The sequence below is a fragment of the Phyllobates terribilis genome, unplaced genomic scaffold, assembly GCF_046119375.1.
Source record: "Phyllobates terribilis strain yellow unplaced genomic scaffold, ASM4611937v1 Scaffold_1__5_contigs__length_1240528914, whole genome shotgun sequence".
NCBI lineage: Eukaryota > Metazoa > Chordata > Amphibia > Anura > Dendrobatidae > Phyllobates > Phyllobates terribilis.
In genome coordinates, this window is record NW_027362761.1 from 798,869,223 (window position 1) to 798,882,093 (window position 12,871).

Below are 12,871 nucleotides of genomic sequence, written 5' to 3' on the forward strand. Positions count from 1 at the left end.
CCTTGGGGGGTCTAGTTTCTAAAATGGGGTCACTTGTGGGGGAGCTCCAATGTTTGGGCACACAGGGACTCTCCAAATGCAACATGATATCCGCTAACAAAATGTCGGCTCACATCAAAGGCACCTATCTAGATGCATAGTGAGCACTTGGAACCCCCAGGTGCTTCACAAATTGATTCATAAAATGAAAAAGTGTTTTTTTTTTTCACTTTTTCATTTTTATGAATCAATTTGTGAAGCAAATACCTCCAACTTCTAATTGGAGGTATTTGCTAATAATTGTTATTATTATTATTATTATTAATATTATTACACCTACTACATATTGGGATAGGATCTTGGAGAAGGGAATGCCCCTTTAAGTCTTACTACAAAAACTATAGGTGTAACCCTAGTTTAAAGCTTCTTTCACAGACAACTAATTTGGAAGTTTTTGGGGGGCCTGGAAAAAAAAACACATTTTTTTTCACATTTAATTAAATCGCATAGCCTACCTTGTAGTCCAGACCATCAGAGCAGTTGAACACAACACACTGTATAGCCAGTGCTTTGGCGAGGTCTTTTGTGGTCTCCGTTTTCCCAGTACCTGCAGGCCCCGCAGGTGCTCCTCCAAGATCCAGCTGTAGAGCACCCATGAGACAAAGATAACATCGATCCTTGGAGAAAGAAGGAAAAAAAATGTATTCTTTTATTTTGCTCCCTCTCCACTGGAGAAAGTGGAGTCTGCAGAGTTACATTTATGATTGATATTCACCATAATTTTCTTTTTACTTACGTTAGTTCATTTATGCATTTAATATATTGTACTTTGTGTCCAGCACAATAAAGTGCATCTGATGCTGCTAATGGTTAGAACACAATATGAGTGTAAGATTTTGTGGTCCTTCTATTCCAATGAGTGCCCAATAATAATCAGGCCCTATTGTTAGTGATGAGTGAGTATGTTCTGTTAACTCTTTCGGCGAGTATGCTCAGTCGAGTACCGAGTATCTTCAGGGTGCTCGGTGATATGTTTGAATCATTCCCGTGTGCATGATTTGCGAATGTTTGACAGCTTTAATACATGTGAGGAACGCTTAAGAAACAAGTGTGGCGCCCCTGCGGGTTCAGTCACCACAGAGGTACTGCATCTCACCCAGAGGTGTGGTATCCCACTCTCAGGTAAGGAGGGAGTACTGCCCGGGACCCACCCACCTGCATCCAACACTACACCATTCCAGACCAGCAGGCAGGGCAAGATGCAATGGCTTATGCTGAGCCCTGTCCCTGGTTGGAAGTGGGGGGAACCGAGAGAGGGGAAACCATGTAGTGGGTGTGGGTGGAGGAAGCAGAAAGGGGAGCACTTGAGTAGGAGTATAAAAAGGGGAACCATCTTGGAGGAGTCAGTTCAGTCTGAGGAGAAGTAGTGGGAGCAGGAGCTCTGTAGGAGCTCTGCTCAGAGGAGAGGAGAGAGGAAAGGGCCTAGATTGAGAGGCCCAGGAGGACAGGCTAGAAGAGGACGGGAGCAGAGGGAAGGCTCCAGGAGTGAGGGGATCCCAGGGGCACGGCGAGAGCGGAAGCCACCCGTGTGTCCGAATCTACAGGAACGTGGAGGGATCAGGTCGCAAAGGGGACCGGCCCCTAACTAGTGGAGAACTACAAGGATCAGCTAGAAACTGGAGGCTACTGTACTTTCAGGGTGCAGCTGCTCACAACCGCAACTAAATCGCTAAAAAGGTAGCCACATAGGATTCAGGGGACTGCATGTTGCCCGCCAAAATCCGAGGTTACCGGCTTGGGACACTGATTGTGAGGCGCAGGGCAGGAGGGTGAGAGCCAGCGCAGGAAGACGACCGAGGAAGGCACACAGAACGGGGTCCCGTTTAAGGACTCCTGAGATACTTGAGAGATTGCTGAACCCCTTCCTTGGTGAATGCAGGACGACGTGGGAGGTTACACACTGGCGCTGGTAACCTGGAGTCTTGAACAACTGTGAGTAAAATCTGAAGACTACAACCCACTGTGTTCTAGAATTATTGCTGCGCCATCACCAGCCCTGCACTACACCTCACCAGCAACATCTACCTCATAACATCACTATTTCCTGCCCTGGAGCTAAGCTCTGCCTGTGGAGAGCTGAATCAACTCTGCTGCGTCACCATCAGCTCCAGAGGATCTGCACCGCAGCGGCGGCCCCATATAGCCGCATACCACAGGTGGCATCACGAACATTATCTATAAAAACTTTATTCCCCTTTCACTAATCCCCTTTTATTGACTGCCCTGGGTCACGGACCGGGTCAGCGCAAATCAGTATAAGACCACGGCCCCACTATCAGTATTTGGTCAGTATTCGGTCAGTATTTTTTCTCAGGAGTGGGAGCCAAAACCAGGAGTGGGTGATAAATGCAGAATCGGTGACTTGTTTCTATTATACCTTTTCTCTGATTGTTCCTCACCTGGTTTTGGCTCCCACACCTGAGCAAAAATACTGACCGCATACTGACCAAATACTGATAGTGGGGCCGTGGCCTTAGGCAGTATAAAAAATCTGTTTGAATTTCATCCAGAAAAGTGGGACGATTTTTTTCTCACCTGTCTTCCATGCGCAGTCCGTATGCAATACATTTTTTTACAGCAGCTATTAATAATTTATAAAAACCATTTACAGTTTCCTATGTTACAGAACTGCAATGTGTCCATAAAAAATGGATGCTCTACTTTGTCTCTTTACAGCATCTGATTTTTTTCTCATACCCATAGAATGAATAGGTGAGTTTCATCCGATTTTCGGAGGAAAATCATGCAAGCTGCGATTATTTTCACATGCAGATTCGGTCAGTGAATAAATTGCTCATCTACACTGCCCCATTGAAAAATACTGATCCGAGTGCAATCTGTTTTTTTAACGGATTGCACTCGGTCCGAATGTACGATTGTGTGCACAATCCCCAAGACTGAATAACATTTCCTAGTAAACCTCCCCTAATATGTTCTACACCTCTGTAAATGACAACCTACACAAATTAGTAAATATTCTTACAGTTAGAGGAGTGATGACCAGTCGAGGACAAGCACCAAGATACTCATAAGCATACGTATACTGAGACAAAGCCATCCGAGCCACGCAGTTGTCAAAATCTAGGTCCCAATAGTAGCGCAGTTGTCTCTGCCACTCAAAACTGTCAATGCTGTTAACCTAAAAAGAAAAATATTATAAATATTTTTATACATAATCTAGACAGAAAATTGTATCAAGATTTGTATTATTAAAAGAGGAATCACCACAACCTAGTGTATACAGGGTCCTAATTTCTACAGTATGGTTTGGCGGTATTCAGCCTCTTCTTTGACCACATGGACATGGCAGAGAACAAAGGATCGAAGGGGGTATATGTGGGAATTAAAAATGGTGTAAGAGATAAAAGTGCAGTTTTTACTATTAGAGAACCTACAGTATAAGATAGAAAAAACTGTTTTTCTGTTAGACTATGTGCCCACGATGCAGAAATGCTCTGGATTTTTTCCTGAGCGTTTCTGCATCTCCCTGGCAGAAAAAAACGCATGCGGATTGTACATGAGGATTGTACATGAGGATTGTTCATGTGGATTGTACATGCGGACTGTACATGCGTTTTTCCTGCCAGGGACAAGCGGATGTGAAGCGTTCTTCACATGCATTTCCGCATGCGGGTTGACAAGCGCTTTCCAAGCGATTTTAGCATCACTTGGAAAGTGCTTGACAACTTGGTCACACTATATAAATCCATGCAACCGGCATGGATTTATATAGTGTGACCGTAAGAATGTTAAAAAATAAAAAATAAATCTATACTTACCTTCCGATGGCCCCCGCAGTCTTGCTTCGCTCCGTCCTCCCTTGCCAGCAGCTCGCGGTACACTACACTGAAGGACCTGCCGTCACATGACTATGACGTCAGCGCATGTCCTTCAGTCCACCGCGATCTGCCGGCTTCTTTTTTTCACAGGTTCTATGGTACCCGGGTCCGGAGGAGAGTCTCCTGTCCTCTAGAGCTGGGTACCATCCGCACATTGAAACGTTTGGATTTCTTAACTACAGATCCAGTGATACGGAATCCAAGCGTTCCAATGCAAGCATGAAGGTCTTCAGCAGACCTCCGGATGCCAATGCAACCCACCGGCGCCCTATGATCCCATCACGGGCGTGCCAATGGACCCATGGAATGAGACGCTCCCTGCTGGCAAGTGTTAAGTGCCGCTGTCAGAGATTGTCAGCGGCACTTAACAGGTTAACAGCCACAGTCGGAGCTGCGCAGCCCCACAGTTATTAAAGGCACATGAAAACTGATTAAATCAGCCATCATCAGCCGAGAACGATGCAGGCTTGGCGTGCGTCAAAGGCAGAGACACGACTTTTGGCGTAAATGTACGTCAAAGGTCGTGAAGGGGTTAAAGGGAATCTGTCACCAGAGTTTTGCCACCTAATCTGAGAGCAGCAGTGTGGGCACCCGCTGCTGCAGTGCCACCATGTAACCAATGGCTTGTGAAATAAAGTTTTTTTACGTTTTCAACTTCACGTTTCTGACCTTCCATGACCTTATGTTCAGTGTTTTCGCTTTGAGTTTCCTAATCTGGGAGCAGCATAGTGTAGAGACAGAGACCCTGATTCTAGGGATGTCACTTACTGGGCTGCTTGCTTTAGGTTTGATTAAATCATTGTTTTCATCCCTAGTAAACCTTTTACCATGCAGTACTCCATATTCATGAGTTCTTAATAACCTTGTCAGCTTTCTGCCTATGCACAGTGTTTACAGCTGTCAATCAGTGGTGGGACGGGGTTATAAAAAGCTCAACATTCAGAGAACTGGTAGAGGAGAAAAACAGTGATTTTATGAAAACTGCAGCAAGCAGCCCAGTAAGTGATACATTGCTGGAATCAGGGCCTCAACACCTACATCTGATGGGGTAGCAAGAACCTGGTGATAGATTCCCTTTAAATATAAATATATATATATATATATATATATATATATATATACTGTCCTTCATGCATTTGGAATGGGTTCAAGGATGCCACTATTGTAAGTAAGAAAAACACAGAGGTACATTAGGGCCACATAAACTTCTATATGTGGCATATCTTGACTCCATACAAGTCTTAGTGACGCGCCCCCTGGGCCTGTGCTGTGCAGGGGGATACCCGGAGCCGGATCGCTGGGGGTTGTAGTTCTCCATGGCGGTGACCCGGTCCGTGCCCAGGGCGGTCAAACCAGTGGCAGTCTATTGGTATTGTAATTGTCCGACTACGCCACCCGTGGATTGCGGTCAGTGGGGACCGCCGCTGCGCTGCCGACCGCTGAGGCTGATGTTATATGCGCAGCCAAGAATGGGATGACTCTCCACGGGAGAAGTATTGCCTCAGGGCAGCTAATGTGGATGATGGGAGTGATGGTGTGAGCGTTCCAGTAGTAATGGTGCTGGCGCGGCGATGAAACACAGAGACTTGTAATTGCAGTTTCCAATGCTTTACTCACGGTTGTTATTCTGGTCACTTGTGCACATGAGGGACCGCCTGAGCCGGGCTGCGTTCACCAGGCAAGGGACTCGGTCAACTCCCAGGCAATTCCAGAGCGTGGCACAGGGCTCCCTTCCTTTCCTTTCTCTGGCCGTCCCCACCAGTGACCCACCTTTGTCCAGCTACCTCGGGCCTTCTCTTGGCGAAACCTATCTCCGGTTTCCCTGACCCTATGCGGTATGCTTTCCTGGTGGATGTAGTGAGGGGTCGCACCAAGATGTGGTAACAACCTCCGGTCTTTGGCTGAGGAATCTGTTGCCTCCACCAATTTGGGTTTCGGTACCCTGTTCTGCCAACCCTTCACCCTGTATCTCCTGGGCATATGGGGTTCCTTCTGTCCTCGTGTCTCTGGGCCTTTCTCTGTGTTCCTTGCTTCCTTTCTCCTCTGTTCCAGTTCCTTTCTTACTTTCCTTTCTGTTCTTTCTTCTCTCTCTCAGGCTCCAGCCTTCTGACAAGGCCTGCCTGCGGAGCAGAGCCCATGCAGAGGCTCTGCTTCCTGTCTTCTCCTCTCACTCTTAACACTGACTCTAAGATGGTGCCCACCTTATATACCTCCTTCTGACACCCGAGCCCAGGTGACTAGCCACCAATGGGCTCCTACCTATGCCCAGAAACCCACCCCTATCTGCTCCTACACCACTGGGTATTCCACCCCCCGCCCCACTCCAGCCAAGGACAGATGCTGTCGTGCCTGCACTTCTGTCTAGTGGGAGCACCATTGACCTGTCCCTCGGAAATGGGGTGTGTGTGGTGCATGCAGCTAAACAAGTCCTGGTCCACACTCCATCCTTACCCGGGAGTGGAATACCACACCTCTAGTTTGAGGTGCAATACCCCTGTAGCAGCCGAGCCCTCGGGGTGCTACATTAGCTCATATGAAGCTTTAATACGTATGGGTACATGATACCTTCTACAGTCACTTCTACTTATTAACACTTCATTAATTCCACTTTGCTTTGGGTCTCTTTCACACGTCCTGATATTTCCGGTACTGGAAAAACCAGTACCGGAGATATCAATGTCCGTGTGTACCTGTGTGGCACATGTGTGGCAACCGTGTGCTGCATCAGTATCACACATACTGGGAATCAGCAGAACAGTTTGCACTGTTCCCAAGCGCCAGATGCTGGAGGCAAGTCTCATCATTGTCCACTGCTGGTGCTGAGATCAGCGCCAGCAGGGGACATCATTGACAGTTGTATTCAGCCCCCGTTGTAACCAACAAGTGTAAAAAAAAAAAGAATAAAATAAAAAACACTTATACTCACCTTCACACCTAATTCCCTGAAGCCATTGTCCCCTGTAAACAAAACAAAAATAAAAAAAAAAACAATATCCCTCACCTGTCCAAAGTTTAAATAATCCATAGTGTCCCACGCAGTAATCCATCTGTGCAATATTTCTTCATCAGCATGTGCAGTGGCTTGAGTCTACCGCACACACTGAGGATCAGGGGAGAATGACTCGCAACAGCGAGCGGGCCCCTGAACTGCGCTGAGCTCACTGAGTGACAGGACACCGCTCGGTGAGCTCAGCACAGTTCAGGGGCCTACTCACAGCATCAAATCATTCTCCCCTGCTCCTCAGCGTGTGCGGTCGCCTCAAGCCATCGCACACACTGATGAAGAAATGTCAGTCAGATGGATTACTGTGTAGGACACTATGGATTATTTAAACTTTGGACAGGTGAGGGATACTGTTCTTTTTTATTTTTGGTTTGTTTACAGGGCACAATAGCTTCAGGGAATTTTTTATTTTATTCTTATTTTTACACTTGTTGGACACAGCAGGGGCAGAATACATCTCTCAACATTGTCCCCTGCTGGTGCTGATATCAGCGCCAGCAGGGGACAATGATGAGACTTGCCTCCATCACCCAGCGCTTGGGAACAGCGCGAACTGTACCGCTGTTTCCCAGGCACTGGTAGGTGTCACACTGATGACACATGGATGTCATCGTTGTGTCATCAGTGTGCATGTGTGTGGGACGTTTTGCGGCCCATGTAGCATGCAAAAAATGTACATGTCAGCGTGTTTTGCCCAAGGACACACGGTCCATGGAAACACACTGACGTGTGCGCAGACCCATTCATTTGAATGGGTCTATGTGTGTATGTGTCTCCAGTACGTGTGAAAACTGTCACCACAAGACTGGAGACACCGACTTGTGAATGAGGCCTTAGGATGCATTAGTCATTTTTTGCTAAAGTAAATATTTGAAGTTTTTAGTGGTTTAGACTTCCACTGATTTTACTAAATGCAAATCACAAAGAAAAAGATTACCTGGTCCTTTACAAGGTCACTGACAATGTCTCTTGCATGAACATCAATTGTTATCAAAGCCGTAATAATGTTTCTATGCAAAGCAGGAAGCTGCCCTCGCACAAGCCCGGCTAAAGCATTCAGTCTCTAAATGAAAGAGGTAAGCAGATGTTACAAGAAGAGTAAAACTTTGAGATAATTAAATGTCCCTATATGTAACATATGGATTTTCCCTTGAGGAAAGAAAGAGAACGTAGCACTTTCTAAGCATAGTAAATTTAAAATCAAAGTGACCATTAAAGGACAAGCTTCTCACCTGATAAGGTTGTGCAGATTCACCGAAAACGATGGGAAAATAAAAATGTATTAAAACCACAACGCGTTTTGACAGTAACCAGCCTTCCTCAGGTGTCTGCAGAGCAACTGATACAAAAAATGTCTATGTCCCCCTTCATAATAGATGCGCTGAGCTGTTATTACAAAATTAACATAAAATAAAACACATACATAAAAATTATTTTTTTTCTTATTGGTCATGTGTTTTTTTAGGTATGTGTTTCATTTTATGTTAATTTTGTAATAATAGCTCCGCCCACCCATTACAGAGATGGGCATATGAGCTTTTTGTATCAATTATTCCCCAGTTACCTGAGGAAGGCTGGTTACAGCCGAAACACGTTTTGTTTATAATAAATTTAATTTTTTTCCCTGTTTTCGGTGAATCATTATTTTGGTGAAATTTCTCCTTTTTGGGAGTGCCAATAACCTGGATTTTCTATTCCTACATACATATACAATTGTTTGACCAAGAACTATGCTTCCTGACTCCCTGTTACATAGGAATGCTCAGTTAAACTGTGCGCTCCTGGGTTCTCTATGAGAGGGCCCTTGCCAGATATCTTTGGCAGCAGCTTATCTCTCAACCACCCACATACATATTAGGATGCATTCACACATCCATGTGTCATGCTCCGACTACAGATCATAATTCACAGACTGGTGGCGGTTCTTCTCAACTTGACAGCTTCCCAGGCCTATGTGAGGCTGTCAAGATGGGGTCAGGAGACTCGTGGTTGATCCATAAATCTGGGAACATTTTCAGACTTTGACACATAGATGGGTGAATGTCAGCCGATTCCGTTGATGCCATTGAGTCTGGCTGACCTTAAGGGTAATGTACAACCAAACTTCCATTATTTTGGAACTTTCAAAATTTCACTCAACCAATGATAATATATTTTTGGAATCTGACTGCATTAATAGTTTTTGATCTATGTGTAATGCCACGAGATATCCATGTATCTCGTAACAAGTAATTCTTTTTCAGGAATCATGTACAAATATACCTCAAAATTAACTTTTTCAAACTCTGCCACAGAATTTTGATTTTCTTCTGCCTCTCCTTCAAGACAATGAGTTAGATCTCTGCACCACATGAGCTGAGAGATCGTCAACACCACCTGGAAGATAAGTAATAGAAAACCATTTAGCCATATCTTACATGCCGTATTGCAGTGGTAATTTCTGCAAAACCCAAAACACTAATTCTGATAATAGATAAAGCTGGATAATCATTTCTAGAACACCAGAATACATTTATTATCTGACTGAATGATACCACAATAAACTGACATTTCATGGCTGACATCCTTTTATTATTCGGTATGAACAATTCCTCATATATTAGAGCTGATTGTGGGATCCTGTTTCATTCAGTAGTTTACTATAAGAAACTTGTAGTGCTAATGGTAATTCTCTCTACAGAGCCAGTACATAGAAAATAAAACTTTGTAACACGCTTTAACATGCATGGGCTACCATGGTGTCCACGGTTTCCATGAATGGTCTATCAGTTCCTCCTCAAAGCATGCATGCAGGATGCTTGGAGCTCTCTATGGGAATTACTTATAGGTTTGAAGAGCACAAGTGTAAGGTACCGTCAATCTGTGTATTATGGGATGCAACATGTTTTTTACAATTTTGAAATAAATATTGATTAATAGGCGAGTAAAATAAATTAATAAAAATCGTGTTAAAGGATAAACCAGATCGTTTTATGTTTGCTTGTATCTTTACTCTGCAACCCAATACAGAATCAGAGCTCCCTGCACTTTATTATCATGGCTGATCTTATAGTCAACAGTTTTCCGAGAAAACATGGTTAATGATTTTTTCATGTCTGTGTAATAGTGATGAGCGAGAGTGCTTGTTGAACCCTTTAAACGAGCATGCTCGGGTACTCGCCGAGTAATTTCGGCGTGCTCAGCATTTCAGTTTCAGCCGCCGCAGCTGCATATGTCGCGGCTGTTACACAGCTGTGACAAATGTAGGGATTGCCTGACAAACAGGAAATCCCTACATGTGTCACAGCTGACAAACAGCTGACAAACAGGCAATCCCTACATGTGTCACAGTTGACAAACAGGCAATCTCTACATGTGTCACAGCTGTGTAACAGCCGTGACACATGCAGCCGCGGCGGCTGAAACTGAAATGCTGAGCACTGTAGGAGGCTTTGCTGTTGTTCTTAGAGCGGCTCTTTTTTTCTATACTGTGAAGTATAGACAGCAGATGGCTTACCCTAGAAAGAATTAGCATGGCACTTATTTTAACCGCTCCAGGGTTTCCAAACCCTGAAGTGGTTAAAAAAAGTGACATAAGACGGAACATGTGCACTGAAATGTTGTTTTTACATTGTTCTGCACTATGTTCATTTTATGGGGCGCTTTTGCAACGCTTTTTCAGGCATATGAATTTGGTTGAAAAAGATGTCATGTGCATACACCCAAGAACTGCTTCAAAAACTCTTGGTAAAAAATTCTAAATCATTTCTATTGGAAAAAACAGTTTGCTGCTCATGTGAGGAGTTTTTTATCTTTTTTTTTCTGAAGAAGTTTTGAATAAAAAAACAGCTGAAGAAAGTACACGTCACTTCTTTGAAGAGGATCCTGATGGAAGTAGGCATTTTCCAACATTTTCCAATCAAAAGGCTGTGAAGAACACTTTGAGAATAGTAACTTTTCCAAAACTCTTCAAGGATTTGTACACACAACACATTCTTCAGGGTTTGGGCACACAATGTCTTTTTCAGGTGTATTTCATCTTGGATCTCCTTAAAAAATGCCAAAATACAGATGTAACAAATTAACATAATGCACAGCAATGTGCACATGTTAAATCTTTTGTTATTTCTTTTAACCACTTCACTCTGCGAAAATCATGAAATGGTTCTGTGACGACACAGCTTTTTTTAATGCCAGACATACTTTCTGTAGGCCAGGAGCACATACTCTTATCTTTATGTGTCCTTTTAAACTGTTGTTCTTCTTTGGTTGCTCAACAAAGACTATTGTTCGTATAAACCTGAATGTTGATCATTTGAGGTGATATTGGTAATTGATGAATGGCTGCTATTCACATTTTATATCAGCTCTTACAACGTATCGTCTGCCAGTCTTGCAATACAGGGACTCTGAACAATGGATGTTTGCTAAGATATGTTAAATACCATTGTAGGGTGTTTGCCAGCCAACATTGGGGGGATAAGCTGTGGATATTCGAGCATTGTACATTAATATCATGATCCCTAACCTCTGTCCTGTGAATAATGGCTTGAAAGGACAAATGTGAACTATAAAAAGGGGGTCTCTGTGTCTATTCTAGGAGACACTACATGATGACAGCCTAAGGGACCACAGCCTTGGCTGGAAAAATACAGAACTGCTCCATTGACTAATGCTAAACTCTCAGAGACGATTTGAAGAATCCAGGTTGGGACGATCAGGTCACCTGGCCACATATCTCACTACCCAAAACCCGGTGGGCCAGCGGAAGGGTGAGACTGTAATTTGCACCATCTTGTGTTTTGCTGGGACTGTTCTATATGTCATTGATTGCTGGTGGTTCAATAAATTATTGCCACACTGTTTACTACCACCCTGTATTGTCTGAGTAATGTTCTGCCCACGGAAGACCCTGGGTCTTCACAGGTTCAAAGATATTACATGTACACTCTTAGAGCGTCTTCGTTTGGAAGCCTCCCGCTCTCTATAATAGAAGATGCAGGAAAAAGATGCCAATGACAGCTCCTCCGCGAAAACGACCACAAACCGCCGCCTGAGCCGATTCTGTAAAAAAGACACTGGCTGATTAATGACGTCATGTGCACATACCCTTTAAGTGATTATTTGGGTGTTTTTTTTTAGCGGACCTACTTAAAAAAAGCCTCAAAAACCTCTTTATGCGCATACTAAAAGTTATTACCGAACCTAGAGCAGCTTGTCAGATCTATGTTTGTCAAAACTACCCAGAGCTAAGGCCACATTTGCATCTTCAGTATTTGGTAAGTTTTTTACCTCAGTTTTTGTAAGCCAAAACCAGGAGTGGGTGATAAATACAGAAGTGGTGACGTGTTTCTATTATACTTTTCCTCTGCTTGTTCCACTCCTGATTTTGGCTTACAAATACTGAATACTAAGAGGGTTTGTCCAGGCCCTAGATGTTTATACTAGAAACAAAGAATGTTAGAAGAAACAAACTGTGGAAGGGTATGTGCACATGTTAACTATTTGCTGCAGACATTTCTGCATTAAAAAGGTGTATAAAGAGAAAAGATATCCAGCTCACCGTTAACACATCCTTTTGGCCCTTGGCAATTTCTTTATTTACATGAATACCATACAGTTTGTTAATTTGCTTTACATGTATATTTTAATGATGCATATTAATAAATTAGTGAACCAGTGAGCTAACCGGAACTTAGCAGTATTTAAAGAACAGCTTACTAATGATGAGTGAACATGCTTGGTTAAGGGCAGGGCCGGCGTCAGCACCCGGCGCACCCTGGCAAATGCCGGGGCCCTGAGCACACAGAGGGGCCCACTGGCGGTCGCGCACCCCGCTGGGCTATGGGCGGAGGAGAGCGGTGTCAGCGCCCGCCCTTCTCCGCCGCTTGCTCAGGGCCCCGGCAGCCGGATACTTACCTCTCCCCGTGCCTCCGCAGATCAGCTGTCTTCCTGCTCTCCGCTCCCTGTGACGTCTCAGGTCAAAGGGCGCGGTGACGTCTTTACACCG

At 44.3% G+C, this 12,871-nt stretch overlaps 1 protein-coding gene across 1 annotated transcript in view; it reads right to left on the reverse strand.

Annotated features, from left to right (window-relative positions):
- The window catches only part of DNAH6 (dynein axonemal heavy chain 6), a 493,878-nt gene that overhangs the window by 352,135 nt on the left and 128,872 nt on the right, over nt 1–12,871 (reverse strand). Inside the window, exons 26-29 of the mRNA XM_073637077.1 lie at nt 9,145–9,258; nt 7,820–7,945; nt 3,023–3,178; nt 495–656 (exon numbers count right to left, since the gene is read on the reverse strand). Coding sequence (XP_073493178.1) covers nt 495–656; nt 3,023–3,178; nt 7,820–7,945; nt 9,145–9,258 — 558 coding nt within the window. The remainder of the gene's footprint in view (nt 1–494; nt 657–3,022; nt 3,179–7,819; nt 7,946–9,144; nt 9,259–12,871) is intronic.